We start from the raw sequence: 19,010 nt of genomic DNA, 5'->3' as shown, positions 1-19,010 counted from the left end.
GGCGGTAGGGGTGGGCAAGATGGATGAAGGGGGTTAAGAAGTACAAACTCTCAGCCATAAAATAAGCCAGTCAAGGGGATGTAATGTATGGCATGGGGACTGTTGGTTAATAACCCTGTACTGTATATTTGAAAGTTGCTAACAGAGTAAATCTTGAAGATCATCATTGTATTCTCTGCACAAGAAAAAATTTGTGACAATGTACTGTGATGAATGTTAACTGGACTTACCGTGATGATCATTTTGCAATATACACAAAACAGTGAATCATTTTGCTGTACACCTGAAACTAATATAATGTTATACATCAATTATATCTAAATTAAAAAATCATGGTCTAGCTGATTTGACAGTGGGGAGGCATAACGAGCAATTACAACACAGAATCAGCACTGGATCTGAAGCATCCAGAGTGCCATGAGAGCCCAGAGAAAGAGCAATAACCCCTGCCTTGGGTGTGTCAGGTAAGGCTTCCATGGAGAAACAGCATCTTAGCTGAATCTTAAGGATTCACACAAATGAATTCATATGTGAGGGGTGGGGCTTCCCACCTGAGGAAGTGGCATATGCACAGCACTAGGCATTTAAGGCAGGCAGTTCAAGCATCCATAGCTAGGCCATCACCTGTGACAGGGGAACAGGCCGGGACAAGTAAAGCTGGAGAGAAAACCAGGGGCTTATCTGCCATGCTAAGGTGTTAGGACTTCAACCTAGGAGAGCTTCTCAGAGTTGTGACCTGATCGGAGTTGCATTTTAGAAATGTCTGAAGTCTCTAATTCTGTTTTGACCCAAGTGCTCTAACTTGTTTCCTCCGATCCTTTCTTTATGCTACCCCCACAGTCACCTTCCTAAAGCAGTTATATCATGTCCTTGCTTAAAACACTTCAGAGGCTCCCTATTGTTTGTTATTCAGACACACCCAAAACCCCTCAACACAGTTCATCAGGAGACAGGGCACACATGCTGATCCATAGTCTGTTAGGGCTGCTATAACAAAATACCACAGGGGTGCCTGGGGGGCTCAGTTGATTAAGTGTCTGCCTTTGGCTCAGGTCATGATCCTGAGGTTCTGGGATCGAGCTCTGCATCAGGCTCAGGGAGCCTGCTTCTCCCTCTCCCTCTGCCTATTTGTGTGTTTGTGTGCACGCTCTCTCTCTCTCTCCCTGTCAGATGAATAAATAAGTCTTTAAAAAAACAAAAATTAGGGGATCCCTGGGTGGCTCAGTGGTTGAGCACCTGTCTTCGGCCTAGGGCGTGATCCTGGAGACCCAGGATCGAGTCCCACATCAGGGTCCCTGCATGGAGCCTGCTTCTCCCTCTGCCTGTGTCTCTGTCTCTCTCTGTGTCTCTCATAAATAATCTTAAAAAAAAAAAAAAAACAAAACAAAAATTAGAAAACTAAAACAGAAAAGCAAAATACCACAGACTGGGTAGCTTATAAACAGAAATGTCTTTCCCACAGTTCTGGAGGTTGAAGTCCAAGATCAGAGCGCCAGCATTGTCAGGTTCTGGTGAAGGCCCCCTTTTCAGTAGCAGACTGCCAGCTTCTCACTGTGTACCAGCTTCTCACTGTGTACTGAGCTCAGTGAGGTCTCTTATAAATCATTAATTCCATTCATGAGGGTTCCACCCTCAAGACCTCATCACCTCCCAAAGGCCCCACCTCCAACTACCATCACCTTGGGCATTAAGTTTTCAGTGTATGGATTTGGAGAGGGGGGTACAAACATCCAGACCACACCAGTGCTACTCTGCCAAGGGAGCTCCAGGTTTACATCTGTTATCCTGGCATAGTTATTAATTGTGCTACCTTTCACATCAAAAGTATCTTGGTCTGGGGGCACCTGGGTGGCTCCGTCAGTTAAGCATCTATCTGCCTTCCACTTGGGTCATGATCTCAGGGTTCTGGGATCGAGCCCTGCATGGCGCTCCCTGCTCAGCTGGGAGTCTACTTAAGGATTCTCTCTCCCTCTCCCTCTGCTTCTCCCCCCGGCTTGTGCCCTCTAATAAATAAATAAGTAAGTAAATAAAACCTTTTTTAAAAAGTGTCCTCGTCTGGACAATAAATTACATGGTCACCTTTATTGATACGACTTTGCTTACCTTTCTGGCTCCATCTGGTACCTCTCCTGCCATCCACTCAATCCTAAGCCCCTGTTACATTTCCATCAGTTGTTCAAACCTGCCAAGCTCCTTTTTCCCCCACATCCCTGGTCTCCTACACAGTGTTCACTCTGCCCAGACATTCTTTTCTCCTCACTTCGTCTGGCTCCTTCTGGGTAGCAGGCAAAATAGTGTAGTAAACTCTTCTTCAAACTGTGGGCTGTGACCCATTAGTGGGATGTGAGATCAAATTGTGGGTCACAGCCAATATTTTTTTAAAAAGTAAAACTGTGGGGCACCTGGGTGGTCGGTTAAGTCTTTTCATCTCAGCTCAGGTCTTGTCTCAGGATCATGTGTTTGAGCCCCACATTGGGCTCCATGCTGGTTGTGGATCCTACTTAAAAACAACAACAAAAACCTGTCTAGAAAAAAATAGAATACATCAGAGTACACTGCCAAAACTCTTGTTTTGTGAAACTACTGTTGCAGGTGTGTGTGAGTCCATGTGTCCTGGGTCATGGCAGGAAAGGCATTTCTGACTTGAGCACAGTCAAAAGATTTGAAACACATTGGTATAGGTGCTGAGATCAGACTATTTTGTTCTAAATCCTGACTCTGCCACTTCCAGCTCTGTGTCCTTGGGTAAGTTATTGAAACTCTGTGTGTGTGTTTTCTTCATCTATCTCACAGGATTGGTATGAAGATTAAATGAATTAAAATGCTTGAAAGTATACTCAGCACACAGAATATAAGAATTGGCCATTTTACCTATGCTTCATGTTCCAGTATGGGCAACGCTTTTCCTTAACACCTGAAGTCAGGGATAGGTGCCCTCCTGGGTGCTTCCCTGTCCTCTATCCTAACTCTTACCTCACTTACTGGATTATACTTGGTCCCTGTGTTGGGAGCTACATAAAGGCAGGAATCTTGTATGTCATTGATGATCAAGCAGTTAGCACCATGGCTGGCACAGAGTAGGTATTTGGAAAATTTTTGTAGTACAAATAATTTACTCATTTTTGGAGAAAGATATACATCCATTTGTTTCCTTCAGATACAGTCTACTTGGGACTTATATATCTGAGATGTCAGTCATTTGGATGAAAAACCTGTCATCTTACCTCAGATTAAGTTTGGTTCTCCTAATTTGGAATGTTGGAGGGCTTATGAGACATTTTTATAATACACACACTCATTAGTAATAGAAGGATTTAGGCTGGATGGTTTCTTGACCTAAAACTCATAAAAAATTCAAAAGTCAGAGATCTCTTCATATTTCTTTTAATCATCACAATGATGAAAAAATTGGGCCACTGTGTGACAAATAAAAGGTGGCATCTTTAACTGTAGTTACATCCTGCCACCCTTTTAATTATTTAATTGACTTCTACTGCAAATGATTGTGGTTTTGTTCTATTCATTCATTTCAATGGAAGCCTTTAATAGTTTCATTTGTGTCTTTTTTTCACGTTTGAATCATGTTTTCCTATATTTTTGAAGTAAAAAGAGGGAACAATTAAGTTAAAAAAGGTTTTAATTGGATTTCTTAATATCAACCATATAATACACAGTTGCTATGTTGATAACCTCTCAAATTTCTATAGTCAGTTCTGTAATTCAAAGCATGCTTTGTAATGCTCTGATGATTGATATAAAGACTCTTTTGGAGAAATGTGAAAGCATATAGCAACTGCCCTCAAAACAGAAGACACTAGTACAATGCACCCAATTCATGAGCAACATTTAAAAACAGTAAAACAGTGTGCAACTGCTTGAAAAGCTTTGTATATACCTGGAAGTGGCAAAGAGCAGAGCCCAGACTCAGTGCTCTACTAATGGCAGATTCACTATGATACCTGTAGGTGGTCTGGGGAACTCCCGTTATCAGACTAGACTCTTATTAAATCAAATAGATGCATGCTTCAGATGATGATTAGTGCTACTAAAGAAACAGAGTGGGGACCAGCACAGGGAGGGCCAATGGTGGTGGTGGTGTGTCAATTTTTAATAAAATGTTCAGGAAAACTGCCCTAGACTCTAACATTTCAACAGGACCAGAAAAAAAGGGAGAGAGAGAGAGTGCCAGAGAGTGAGACAGCACTGTGTACAGGACTCAGAAAAGGCCTTCAGAACAAAAGGCACTTCTTTGGCACCCTGGAAAGGAAGCTTCAAGAATCCACATGATGGACTGCTGGGAGGGATCTACTATGTACAACATGCTCAGCCACCTTCTAATTGTCTTGGAGAATACTTCCTTCACCAAGGCATTCAAAATGTACTGTGACAGGCACCAGCATCACTGAAGCACTTTTTCATGGTTGTCATCTGTAGGTTGGTGGTGACCCCAGGGATGACGCAGAGGTGACAAGACTGTTGACAAAGAAATACACGGATGGATCTCTTAGGATGTACATGCAAAGTATTTATGTCCCATAGAAATGCCAGCCATGGGACATTCCCTGTGGAAGAGGCTCTCAAAAAGTGAGTGGGCAAGACACTCTGTTTACTGGCCACATCATCCTCTTTCCCTGGTCACTCCAGAGGCTGTCCAATAGGCTTTGGCCATGTGGCAGGGATGGCGGCTATGCATGGGCTCCCTGACATGAACTGCTCCTGCCCCAAGTGACCTGGATATCCAACTGGTGAATGCCGCAGCTGACAAGAGTAGAGGTTACTGCTACATCCCTAGCACGATACTATTTTCCAGGGAAAATAACCAGTACATGGTGTCAGCTTCATTGTATTGGATCTCTCCATTACAAAGGGAGCAGTGCTTTGCCTTCATAGCGACACACATATTCTGGGTACAGATTTGCCTTCTCTGCCTGCAGCCCTTCAGGCAGCACCATGAGTGAACTTAAAGAATGCCTTATCTATTTTGGCATCATCTCACAAACAATTCTACTCAAACTAGAATATTAAAAAAGAGCAAATGCTTTCCAACTCTTTTAACGAGTCTAGCAAATTTTCAATACTAAAACATGACAAAAAGAATATTAGAAAAGATAATCCCAGTTAACTTCACTCATAGATGTAAAAGCAAAACTCCTAGACAAAGCATCAGCAAATCAAACCCAGCAACATATCCGTAAGATAATATACCATGGCCAGATTGAGTATATTCCATGAATTCAAGGTTGTTTTATTTTTTTTTAATTTTTTATTTTTTTCATTTATTTATGATAGTCACACAGAGAGAGAGAGAGAGGCAGAGACATAGGCAGAGAGAGAAGCAGGCTCCATGCACCGGGAGCCTGACGTGTGATTCGATCCCGGGTCTCCAGAATCGCGCCCTGGGCCAAAGGCAGGCGCCAAACCGCTGCACCACCCAGGGATCCCTCAAGGTTGTTTTAATATTTGGAAATCAACTACTTTATAAATTAATAGCTCAAAGGAGAAAAACCTATAACCATTCACACAGGTGCTAAAAATGGAGAAAATTCAACATATATTCATGAGAAAACTGTTAATAAATTAGGAATGGATATCTGCAAAATACCTACAGCAAACCCATCCTAATGGCAAAATGTTGAAAGAATTCTCTTAAAATACAGAGCAAGTATAGGAAGCCCATGATCACACTCTCATTCAACAATGAATGGTTCTACCTAGCATGGTGAGGTAAGAAAACAATACAAAGGATACAGTTTATAAATGAAGAAACAAGTTTGCCATCATTCACAGATGATATGCTGTGAAAAACCCAGAAGAATCTATAGGTAAATTAGAAAAATGGGTGAGAGTTATTTAAGCAAGGTTGCTGGCTACGAAATCAATATACAAAAATTAATTTCACCATCAACAGTTAGAAAGTGCAACTTATAAAATATCTTTTACAGTAGCAACAGAAATACATAAAGTACCTAGTACATAACCCTGATAAAAGATATAGGAGACCTGTATGGAAAAAAAAACTATAAAATATATTAAAGGAGACTTAAATGAATGGAATGATGTGATGTTGTAAAGATACTACTGCTCCAAATTGATTTAAAGATGTGAGACAGTAGGGACCTTAGGAACAAGTCCCTCAGGACCTGGGACACTCTATGCTGGCTACTATTACTTTTTTGCCTAGCAAAGCACCAGTCAGGGTGTAAGCCTAGACTGGTTCAAATTAGTCCAAGATGCAATGGCCAACAAATTAGACTTTTCACCAACTTTCCCCCTCATTATAATGATAAAAATCACACCCAGTGGTAGGGACTTAACATGCAACTAAAAACATACAGTGTACAAAGAAGCTTGTTCTGTCAACCAGGACTGCGTGCCCAATTCCCTGTATTGTCTCACCCTTACTAGATGTCATTCCTCGTCCTTCTGAGATCCTTTCAAACTTCTTAGCTATTGTTTAGGTCTGGTTCCTTTGTCATGGCTGTGTCTTCCATCAGCTGCAGCTGTTGCCCCAATTAAGCCTTGCCTGTCTGTGCCTTTAAATTTTGGGTTCAGCCTCTTTTCTACCGTTGCTGGATCCAAGGACCTGGTCTGGTAACAGATTGGAAGTGCCAATCAAAACTAATAGGTTTTTTTTTTTTTTTTTTCAAAGACCTTGACATGCTTTTATGTGGGAAAGCAAGGGACCAAAAAGAGACAAAAACACTCCTGATGAGGAAAAAGACATCAAGAATTATTACAAAGATAGGGTAATTAAAACTATTTGTTGGTGCGGGCATAGTCACATAACTTCTGGAACAGAAGAGAGTCCAGAAACAAATCCATACGTATGGGTAAACTTGCTTTGGAATATAAATAGCATTGCAGCTCAGTGGAGAAAAAAGCAAACTTTTCAATAAATGATGCTGGGGCAGCTGGGTTATCCATTTAGCAGCAAAACTGGATTCTTGCTTCAACCACACATAAAAACCAGTTCCAGTGGTACTAAAATTTTAATTGTGGAAAGCAAAACTAGGAAAATTTTAGCCTTGATAGAAGTAGGCTATATGGTCTTGAGACAAGAAAAAAAATCTTAAAAAATAACAAGATACAAAAAGTACAACCCATAAAGAATAAAATCCTACCTCATTAAAATTGAGACTATCTCTTATTCAAAAGATTCCTTACAAAGTGAAAAGACAAGCCCCAAACTGGGACTAAAAAAATGAAATGTTTAGCTTCCAGAATAGATTAAGAATTCCTACAAATCAATTAAGAAAACAACCAAATCAAATAGAAAAATGGCCAAAAGACATGAACAGACATTTTACAAATGAGGTAACATGAATGAACCATACAAATATGAAAATATGCTCCATTTCAAATCCCACTTTAGTACAAATATTGTACTAATTCTCACTCAACAGATTGGCAATTTCTCTTTTTCCAAAAACGACAATATGATATGAAGGGTTGGTGAGGACATGGGGACAACTAAAACTCTGGAACACAATTCCACATTATCTAGTAAATTTGAAGATGCTCATACTGAATGATCAGCAATTTCACTTCTAAATATATGTCCTAGAGTAACTCTTGTCCATGAGAAGCAGGAGGCTTATATAAGTATGTTCCCAAACTTTTCACAATACAAAAAAACCTGACATGGTACTGATGATAGTAGAGCAGAATAGATACATTCTAATATACCACATCTACTTTATCTATTCATTTATCAATAGACCCTTTGGTTGCTTCCATATCTTGAACATTGCAGATAATACTGCAGTAAACATAGGGATGCAATTGTCTTTTTGAATTACTATTTTTGTTTTCTTTGGGTGGATACCAGTAGTGGAATTACTGGATCATATGGTATTTCTATTTTTAATTTTTTGAGGAACCTCCATATTGCTTTCCACAGTGGCTGCACCAATTTACATTCCCCCAAACAGTGCACAGGGGTTCCTTTTACTCCACATCCTTGCCAACACTTGTTATTTCGTGTCTTTTTTATTCTAGCCATTGTGACAGGTGTGAAGTGATATCTCATTGTGAGTTTGATTTGCATTTCCCTGATGATTACCGATGTTGAGGATCTTTTCATGTGTCTGTTGGCCATCTGGATGTCTTCTTTTGAAAGTTAGACCCCCAAAAAGACAAATACCATATGACTTAACTCATATGTGTAATCTAAGAAATGAAACAAAGGAGCAAACAAAAAACAGAGAGACAAACAAAAAAACAGACTTTTAAATACAGAGAACTGGTGGTTGCCAGAGGGGAGGTGAGTAGGGGGATGGAATAGATAAAGGGGATTAAGAGGTACAAATTTCTAGTTATAAAATAAATGTCATGGAGTGGAAAAGTACAGCACAGGAAATACAGTCAATAAGACTGTAATAATGCTTTCTGGTAACAGATGGGGACTATACTTATCCTGGTGAGCATTCCTGAGTAGTGTACAGAATTGTTGGATCATTATCTTATACACCTGAAACTTATATAACACTGTATATTAATTATACTTCAATATAAAATTTACAAAAACAAAAGCTCTGAAGGGAAATAAAAATACATATAAACTACATAAAACTTTTATAAAAACAACAAAACAAAAACCTATAAAGAAATCTGAAAGACAATTCATAGCCTAGAAGATGATATTTGCAACATAAGCAACAGAAAAGGATAAGTAACTGTGAAAATTAGTAATGGGGACCTTCACTAAAATGAAGTCTGAAGGTTTCCTCAGGGGAGCTCTTGCCCTACCATTCTAGTCAATTGCAGATGCAAGAGGAAGAGACCTTGACCTTGCATATGCATACTACACTACATTTTGGTGAAGGAAGAGACACTTTCTTGATTCTCTTCCCCTCCCAACAACAGCTCAGTCAGTGAGAAGCCACCATACTTGGAACTTTCAAATGACTCCAGTGGACTTTTAGCCTATAACAGCCTTCCCAACTATCCCTTTTCTCCTTAAAAAAGTGTACCTTTCCTTTGTTCCTCGGACTCACCTAGGTTTTGCCACCACTTGTTTGTCCTGGATTGAAATTCTTTTATTCCCAAATAGCCCCATTTTTGCTGGTGAAATAACAGGCAGTTTTTATTCTTAAGGTTAACAACATATATAAAAATGTTACAAAATCATTTATTTTAAATAAACACAACACACAATCCAAAAGAAAAACAGACTAAGGATATAAGCAGGCAATGCACAGAAGAAATAAAAATACCCAGTTAATACATGGAAATATGCAAATTATACCTACTATGCAATGCAACCTTTTCCAAAGTGATAAAAATATAAGACTTGAAAAATATCAAGTGCCAGTGAGGGTATGAGTGAATAAGTACTCATAAACTGCAAGACGATGTAAATTGGTATTGATATTTTGAAGGGCTATTTGGCAAAATGAAAATGGGCATATGTTATGACCCAGGGATTCTATTTCTAGGAATCCACCCTAAAGAGACACTCACATATATGCACAGAGCTATTCACTGAAGCACCATTTGTAATAGTGAAAAATATAAAAACACTAACTGTCTATTAGCAGGGAAATAAACTATAATATCCAGGCAATGTAGGAGTTAAAAAAATATATGGTAAATCTCTAAATACTGACTGAATACACTGAAGGCTCACCAAGTGATATTGCTTTAAAAAGTTTCAGAAAAAGAATAAAAAAAAAAGAAAAAGTTTCAGAAAAATACAGAACAACATTCTAAAGCAAAATAAAGTCAGTTCTACATACTTTTAAAGATACACGTACATATGTATATGCACAGAGAAAGACCTGGAGAGTAATTAACAAATTGATAATAATAGTTAACTCTGGTGAGGGAACTGTGTTGGAGTAAGGGACAGTCAAGGAGGATTTTGACTCTATATTGTTTGAATTTTAAAAATAAGAGTATATTGGGATCCCTGGGTGGTGCAGTGGTTTAGCGCCTGCCTTTGGCCCAGGGCGCGATCCTGGAAACCCGGGATCAAATCCCACATTGGGCTCTCACTGCATGGGGCCTGCTTCTCCCTCTGCCTATGTCTCTGCCTCTCTCTCTCTCTCTCTCTCTGTGACTATCATAAATAAATAAAAATTTAAAAAAACTTAAAAAAATAAGAGTATATTCACTTATTATATAATTACAAATAAATAAAACTTATAAAATGGTACACAACTATAAATTTTTTTTATTTTTTTTATTTTTTATTTATTTATTTTTTTTTACAACTATAAATTTGAATCTAAGGTTTTAGGCAAAGTCCGATGGGAACACAGTGAAAGGAAAAACTGGTATGTAGAAAAGATTTTATAGCAGTTGTGACATTTGAGCCTCCCTGTTTGAATAGGATTTTGTCAAGCATCCATAATTTGATGGAGGACTGTGGCAGACTGTATTTTCCAAAGATGCCTGTACTAACACACACACCATCCCTTATGCTTTTCTTTCAATATGACATTGACACTTGTCCATAGATGGGTGGGGGTCTACATTCCCTCCCCTTGAACTTGGGCAAGATTTTGTGATTGCTTTGATGAACTGAATGGGAAGGAAGTATCACAGCATGATTTTTGAGATCATTCAGCTTCTGCTTGGTCCTTTCTTTTACAGGATGCTCACCCTTGGAATCCAGCCACCATGCTGTGAGAAAGCCCAAACTAGCCCATGTGGAGAGACCACACTAAGAGGCTCATGTGGAGAGAAACTGAGGCCCCCAGCTGATAGTGGGCACCAACTACCAGACATATGAGTGAACGAGCCTTCAGATGATTCCCGAGCCTTCAGATGATTCCCATCCCCAGCCTTTGTGTCCTCGGGCTGAGGCCCAAACATACGTCATGGGGCAGAGATAAGTCATCCCCACTGTGCCCTGTCCTAATTCCTGACCCAGAGAATCCATGAACAGAATAAATGGTTATTTTATGCCACAAAGTTTTAGAGCAATGTGTTACACAGCCGAAGTAACTGGAACAAAGACTTTCTAAGGAGAAGAAATTATACAAGTAATAGAATGTTGTACAGCATTGTGAACATTGGCAGTATTGGGTGATGAGGTCACAAAGGTTGGCTGGGATCAGGCCATGAAAAGTCTCATATGACAGTATAAAAAAATTAGACATACCATTGGCAGTGGAAAACTGTGGAAAATTTTTAAGCTGGGAAGTGAAATGCTTAGGGCTGCACTTTAGCAAGATATCTTTGAGATTGGTGTGAAGGAAAGATGGGGCAGGGGGCGGGAGGAAGACTCAAAAATAGGAAAAACTCCTCCAATTAAGATGAGTTCCAACCAAGTAACATGTTTTGTGACTTTTTTTCCTCATAAGGCCTGCCTCTTAGGCTCATTTATATTCCATTTCACTTGTATTATAAAGTTGGCAGGGGAAACTTATTTCCACACAAAAACACACACATGGATGTTTGCAGCAACTTTATTTATAATTGCCAAAACTTAGACACAACCAAGATGTTCTTCAGCAGGTGAATGGATAAATACCCTAGTAGATCCTAGCAGATTCAGCACTACAAAGAAATGGGCTATCAAGCCATGAAAAGACACGGAGGAGCTTTAGTGCATGTTACTGAATAAAAGAAGTCAGTCAGAAAAGGCTATCTCCTGTATGATTCCAACAATATGACTTTCTGGAAAAGGCAAAACTATGGAGACAGTTAAAATATCAGTGGTTGCCAGGGATTAGGAGGAAGGGAGGGATGGCAGGCAGAGTACAGAAGTTTTGCAGGCAGTGAAATACTCTGTATGATACTATAGTGGTAGATACATGTCTTTATGACACTTGTCAAAACCCACAGAACATACAACATCAAGAGTGAACGCTAATGTAAACTATGGTCTTTGGGTGATAAAGCGCTAATGTAGGTTTGCGAATGGCAACAAATATGAGGTGTTGGTAGGTGGGGAGGTTGTGCTTGTTTGGGGACAGGGGCATGCAGGGAAATCTCTGTACCTTCCACTCAATTTTACTCTGAACCTAAAACTGCTTTAAAAAGATGAAGTCTATTTTAAAAATGTTGGAGGGGGTATATGAGGGGATATTAGATCACAAAAAACGTTTTCCTTACCATTCTTCTTTCAAGCTTCTGGATCTGGATCAGTTTACATAAAGTGTATTCTAAGAATACAGAGCAAGCTGTCTTAAAAATGGTAACCACTTATAACTAATTATCCATGTGAGTAATACCATCCTGTACTCCAAATATCACCATAACCCACAACTTCGTGTTCTGTGTTTATTGAAATATCCTCCTCATCATTCTCATGACTAGCTTTATAAGAAAATTATATAAACATGAACCTGTAAAATAAATCTATTCTAATCAACTAGTTTTTATATTTTGGATATTGGGGATCTATATATGGAGAAAATCACAGCGCGTGGCCCAAAGATGAGGGAGAAGATGAAACTCAGAACATAAGGAGCCACCTCTGCAGTGAGGGAAAGGATGCTTGGATGAATATAAAAGCAAAGATAAATGAGGGGATGAACGATACTAATGAGAATGTTTCATTCTCATCTTGGCAGAGGGTCTTGAGTCCTATTTTTTGAGAAAAGCAAGAGGAAGAATGTATTAAAAATTGAGAGTTTCTGAAGAATAGAGACAGTATGAAGTGGCTCTACCATGAATCAATCAGAAATTGAGTAGCAGCAGAGCCCAGTTTGAATTTGATAATGTAATTCATTGGAGGCCAGTTTGTATCATTTTATACTGTATCTTCTCTAACACTAATTATACAAGAGGTGATTAGCCAATTTGTGGGATGCTATGCATGTTGTTTTTCACATTTTCATCTAATGCTTGCTTATGAAAAATGTCATAATTTAAACTTTATCAAAGAGAAGTTAATAGAAATGAAAAAATGAACCCTAATTTTTCTGCATTTTAAACCATTCACAAGAGATTTGAGGTTTGCAGTTAATAATTTTTGAAACAATGAAAAAAAAAAAAGCAAAATAAAGGGGGAAAAAAACCACTGAAACAAATGGTAAAATAAGATTACAGGATCATGTGTGGGTTGAATTCATCCATGTTGGTCCCATCCCTCATTATCGAAGTTAAATTAAAACCACTGCTGCCATATTTCACAAAATAAAATCTGATGAAAAGCAATTCCTGCCCAATGTTTCTTATTCATGTTTCTGAGTAACCTTCACAACTCCTAAATGTCATCAATGAAATTCTAAAGAATAGAATTTACCTGCATCCCAGAGGTTACAAACGTCTGCTGGCCCTTCTGATGATATAGTTGATGAGATAATGGAAGGAGGGACTGTCGGCAAAAGTGGCTTTGGGTCATCCTCATAAAATAACATCAGGTCCTTAAAGAAAACAGGAGAGCACACGAAGTTTGAAAAAAAATAATTAATCCTACTGCTTCAATTTGTTAAAGTAGATGGACAATTTATGGAGATACAATGTGTCTATATGTGCTAACATAAACACATTTTAACTGAAAGAACTCAAATGTAAGTTAGCTATACACTAGTACATGGTGGTTTTCTACCCTTGGAGATCCTCACTCCCTGATGAAGACAGCTGGTGCAGGTAAGCAATGATTCTGTTTGAGGCATTAACTGTCTCTATCACCCTTTGAGCATCCTTAGAGCATACGATCTCAGAAGCCAATTTTTCTGTTTTACTGGTTATAATAAAGCTACCAGTGTATATCTTTTATTCATATTTTAAAACTTTAACTTTTTATCATGGAGTAAAAAAAAATAGATGATAATCCAATCATGTAGGTTAAACAACAAATCAATGCATGGCCAGTCTTGTTTCATTTATATCCTATTACTCTTCATCTGTTTTACTGTGAAGTAAATCCTAACTATATCACTTATTTTGGTGTATCTCTCTACATGACAAAAATTCTTTAATAATTATTATTTTACGCCTAGAAACTTTACAACTCCTTAATGTCATCAATTATAAATCTATCTTTCTGAATGGATAAAGAAGATGTGGTTTATGTATACAATGGAATATTACTCAGCTATTAGAAATGACAAATACCCACCATTTGCTTCAACGTGGATGGAACTGGAGGGTATTATGCTGAGTGAAGTAAGTCAGTCGGAGAAGGACAAACATTATATGTTCTCATTCATTTGGGGAATATAAATAATAGTGAAAGGGAAAATAAGGGAAGGGAGAAGAAATGTGTGGGAAATATCAGAAAGGGAGACAGAACGTAAAGACTGCTAACTCTGGGAAACGAACTAGGGGTGGTAGAAGGGGAGGAGGGCGGGGGGTGGGAGTGAATGGGTGACGGGTACTGGGTGTTATTCTGTATGTTAGTAAATTGAACACCAATAAAAAAAAATAAAAATAAATCTATCTTTCCAATTTCTCCTAAGTGCCATAAATAGGTTTTTCTGTAGCTTACAAGAGGATTCAAATAAAGTCTCCACAGTGGGATGGGTTGACATGTCTTATATCCCCCATGAAGAGAGATTTGTTCTGCAGTATTTATTTAAGGTGTAATTAACATAGAGTACATAAACCTCAAGTGCAGAGCTCAATAAGTTTTAACATGATGTGTATACCTATGTAGCCACTTTTCTGTCACTCCAGAAAGTTCCCTCAAGCTCTTTTCCAGTTGATACCATTCCTCCACCACCAGTACACAGTATTCTTCCTTCCACCATAAATCAATGAGATTGCCTGTTCTTGAGCTTCCTATGAATGTAAACATATACTGTGTAGGCTTTTGTATCTGATTCCCATTGTTTAACATGTTTGTGAGATTCATCCATATTTTGAGTGTAATCAGATACTTTTTTTTTATAAGAAGTATTCCATTTTATGAACATGCCACAATTTGTTTATCCATTCTTTTTTTTTTTTTTTTTTTTTTAAAGATTTTATTTATTTATTCATGATAGACACAGAGAGAGAGAGGCAGAGACACAGGCAGAGAGAGAAGCAGGCTCCATGCACCGGGAGCCTGACGTGGGATTCGATCCCGGGTCTCCAGGATTGCGCCCTGGGTCAAAGGCAGGCGCTAAACCGCTGCGCCACCCAGGGATCCCTGTTTATCCATTCTCCTCCAATATGGACATTTGGATTGCTTCCAAATTTCAGCTACTATGATATGAATAAGGTTACTATGAACATTCTTATAGAAATCTTTTCATGGACAAATGTACTCATTACTCCTGGATATTTATACAGAAGTAGATCGGCTAGGTCGTAGCATAGGTTAACTTTTAACTTTATTGAAATTGCCAAACCATTTTCCAAGCAATTTTCCACTTTTCATAATTCAACTTTTATTTTGAAACCATTGTAGATTCACAATCAGTTGTAAGAAATAATACAGAGTGATCCTGTATATCCTTTACCCAGTTTTCCCTAAAGGTAACATCTTAAAAATTGTAGTACAATATTATCCAGGATATTGACATTGATAATGTCAAAATAGAGAACATTTCCATCATAATAAAGATCCTTTCTGATACTTTATTACCATAGCCTGCCCCCCACAACTACTAATCTGTTCTCCATTTCTATAATTCTGACATTTGAAGAATGTTACATAAATGGAATCATACAGGATGTAACCTTTTGGAATTGGCTTTTTTCACCTGGCATAATTCCCAGGGATTCATCCAAGTTATTTCATGTATTAATAATGGTTCCTTTTTATTGCTGATTGCTGCATAGTATCCATGGTATAAACGTATCACATTTTGTTTAATGTGCCAAAGGAAATCGGGATGGTTTCCAGATTTTGGTTATTATAAATAAAGCTGCTGTGAACACTGTGAATAAAAAACCTCACAGGTTTTTGTATGAAAATAAATTTTCATATCACTGGGATAGATGCCTAAGAATTCAATTTCTGGGTTGTATGGTAGTTGCATGTTTAGTTTTATAAAAGACACTGCCAAACTATTTTCCAGAGTAGCCCTACAATTTTACATTTCCACTAATAATATTTGAGTGATCCAATTTCTCCACACATTTGCCAGCATTTGGTGTTGTCATTATTTTTTATTTTAGCCATTTTGATATTTCATTACTTGTTTAAATTACATATTCATAATAGGTAACAATGTTGAACATCTTTTCATGTGCTTATTTGCCTTCTCTATTTGCTGAAGAGATTGTTCTTGTCATCTGTCCATTTTCTAATTGGGTGGCTTGGTTTTTAACTGTTAGGTTTTGAGATTTTTTTTTTTTAATTTTTAAAAGGAGGTTCCACACCCAATGTGGGGCTTAAACTCATGAATTTGAGATGAAGACTCACCTGTTCTATCAACTGAACCAGTTAGGAACACTGAGAGTTCTTTAGTTTTTTATTTTTTATGCTGTAGGTATTAGTCCTTTGCTGGATATGTGGGTTGCAAATATTTTCTCCTAGGCTGTAACTTGTTTTTATACCCTTGTGTGAGGATGTCTAACTTTTATTTTTCCTTTAGGGATCATGTTTTTGGCCAGCCCTAGATTACGAAGAATTTTATCCAGTATTTTTAAAAAGTTTTATAGTTTTACATTTAAGTCCATGATCCTCTTGAATTCCTACATGAGATTTAAATTAAAGTTCATGGTTTTGCCTGTGAATGTCCAATTGTTCTAATATCATTTGTTGAAAAGATTATCCTTCCTCCATTGAATTCCTTTTGTTCCTCTGTTAAAAGCCAATTTGCCATATATGTGTGGGTCTATTTCTTGGTTCTCTATCCTGTTCTACTGACCTAAATATCTATCTCTCCACCAGTATCACACTCTCTTGAGTAAGTAGCTATGCAGTAGGCTTAATACCAAGCAGAGTTATTAGTTCCACTTTATTCTTTTTCAAGATGGTCTTAGCTATTTTAGGACCTGTGCCTTTCCATATAAACTTTATAAGCTTATTATCTCTGTATCAAAAAGAAAACTGCTAGAATTTTGATAGGAATTGCATTCAAGATATAAGTAATTGGGAGCATCTTTACTATCACAAGTCTTTCAATCCATGAACATGGTATGTTTGCGTGGTCTTCAAGTTCTTTCATCAGTATCTTATCATTAATTTTATGTATTTTATAATTTTCAGCACACCGATTCTATACATATTTTGTTGCCTAAAGATTTCATTCGGGAGCAGTAACTGCAAATTGCATGTGTCTTAATTTCAGTTTCCACATGTTTACTACTAGTATATAAAAATGCAACTCATTTATGAATGTTGATCTTAATATCCTACAACTCTGCTGAATTCACTTGCTGGTTCTATGAGGTTTGTTTTTTCCTAAGATTTATTTATTTATTTTAGAGAGATAGAGCACACACATGCAGGGGAAGGAGTGGAGGTAGAGGGAGAGAGAATCTGAGGCAGACTGTGTACTGAGTGCAGAGCTCTACATGGGGCTCAATCCCATGACCACAAGATCATGACCTGAGCCAAAACCAAGAGTGAGACACTCAACTGACTCAGCCACACAGCTACTTGAGGTTGGTTTGTTTTTGTCATCTCTTTGAGATTTTCTATGCAAACAATTTGTAAATAAGGACAATTTTATTTTCTTCTCTACATTTTACATACCTTTTCTTATTGCAGTGGCTAGAACTTCCAGTGCTATTCTGAATAAGTCCTGGCCTTGTTCCTGATCTTGAAAGTATTCACTGTGAAAAATGATGCTATTATAGTTTTGTGTAGATAAAATCTTTATCAGTTTAAGGAAATTCCATATGTCTAGTTGTTGAGTTTTTAACAGAAATAGGTTTGAATTTTGTTAATAAATGCTTTTCTGCATCAATTGACAAAATCCTATGATTTCTCTTCTTTAATTTATTGATATGATGAATTGCACTGATTGGCCCTCAAATGTTGAATTACACTTAGATTAAATTTTACTTGGACCTGGTATGTAACTTTTTAAATACATTGCTGGATTCAACTGGATAATTTTTTGAGGATTTTTGCATCTAATTTCATGAGAGCTAATGGTCTATGGTTTTTATTTTGTACTGTCTTTTTTGTTTGTTTGTTTGTTTGTTTTTTTGAGGTTGGTAGCAAATAATACTTGCTTCGTAAGATGAACTGGGAACTATTCCCTCCCATTTTTTGAAAGACATTTGTGTGAAAATAGTGTCAATTCTTATTTAAACATTTGATAGAATTCTTCAGTAAAACCATCTGGGCCTAGAGATTTCTTTTTCAGGGATTTATATTACAAATTCCTTTTAAAAAATGGTTATAGAACTATTCAGGTTCTTTTTCATCTTCTTTGAATTTTGGTAGTTTGCACTAAGAAATTGTTCTATTTCTTCTAAATTGTCAAATTATGAGCATAAAGTCATTGGCAGTAATTCTTTATTGTCCTTTTATATCTACAGGAACTGCAGTAATATCCCATTTCATCCTGATATTGGTGATTTGGGTCTTCTTTCTTTGTCAGTCATGCTAGAGGTTTGAAAGTTTTGTATTTTACAAGAATTAGCTTTTTGTGTCATTCATTTTCTCTCTTAACAGTTTTCTTGCTTTCAATTTCATTAATTTCTGTTCTTTATTATTTTCTTTCTTCTGTTTCATGTAGGTTTATTTTGCTTTTCTTAGTTTTTGTTAAAAGAAACTTAGATTATTGATTTTATACCTTTTCTCTTTCTAATTTAATCATTTAGTGCTATAAATTTCCCTCTCATCACTATTTCACCTGTGTCTCATATATTTTGATATGTTGTGCTCCCTTCTCATTCAGCTCTATGTATTGTAAATTTTTCTCTGAGACTTCCCCTTTGACCTATGAATAATTTAGAAGTTTGTTTATTTTCCCCAAAAATTTCAAGTAAGATTTCTCATGAGTTTATACTGATATAATTTCAATCCAATTCAGGTCTGTTAGGTGATGACAATCTCTTCCATCTTACATTCATATCTCCTTTCCCCCATGTTGAGAATCCTAGTTCTCAAGGATACCAAAGATGATACAAATAGGAGTATCACACAATTATTCATTTGATTCATTCCACATTATACTCACAATAATCTCAGGTCAAAAATACCAATGTCTTAGAATAAAAAT

The 19,010-nt window shown here is 37.3% G+C and overlaps 1 protein-coding gene across 3 annotated transcripts in view; it reads right to left on the bottom strand.

Moving 5' to 3' along the window:
* ENTHD1 (ENTH domain containing 1) overlaps positions 1–19,010 on the bottom strand; it is a 106,342-nt gene that overhangs the window by 34,780 nt on the left and 52,552 nt on the right. For all 3 annotated transcript variants that reach the window (XM_072843882.1, XM_072843881.1, XM_072843883.1), the window contains one exon: positions 13,199–13,319. In XM_072843882.1, the coding sequence (XP_072699983.1) occupies positions 13,199–13,319 (121 nt within the window). The remainder of the gene's footprint in view (positions 1–13,198; positions 13,320–19,010) is intronic.

This window comes from Canis lupus, chromosome 11, assembly GCF_048164855.1.
Source record: "Canis lupus baileyi chromosome 11, mCanLup2.hap1, whole genome shotgun sequence".
NCBI classification, from domain to species: Eukaryota; Metazoa; Chordata; class Mammalia; order Carnivora; family Canidae; genus Canis; species Canis lupus.
This window is presented reverse-complemented; position numbering and strand designations above follow the sequence as displayed.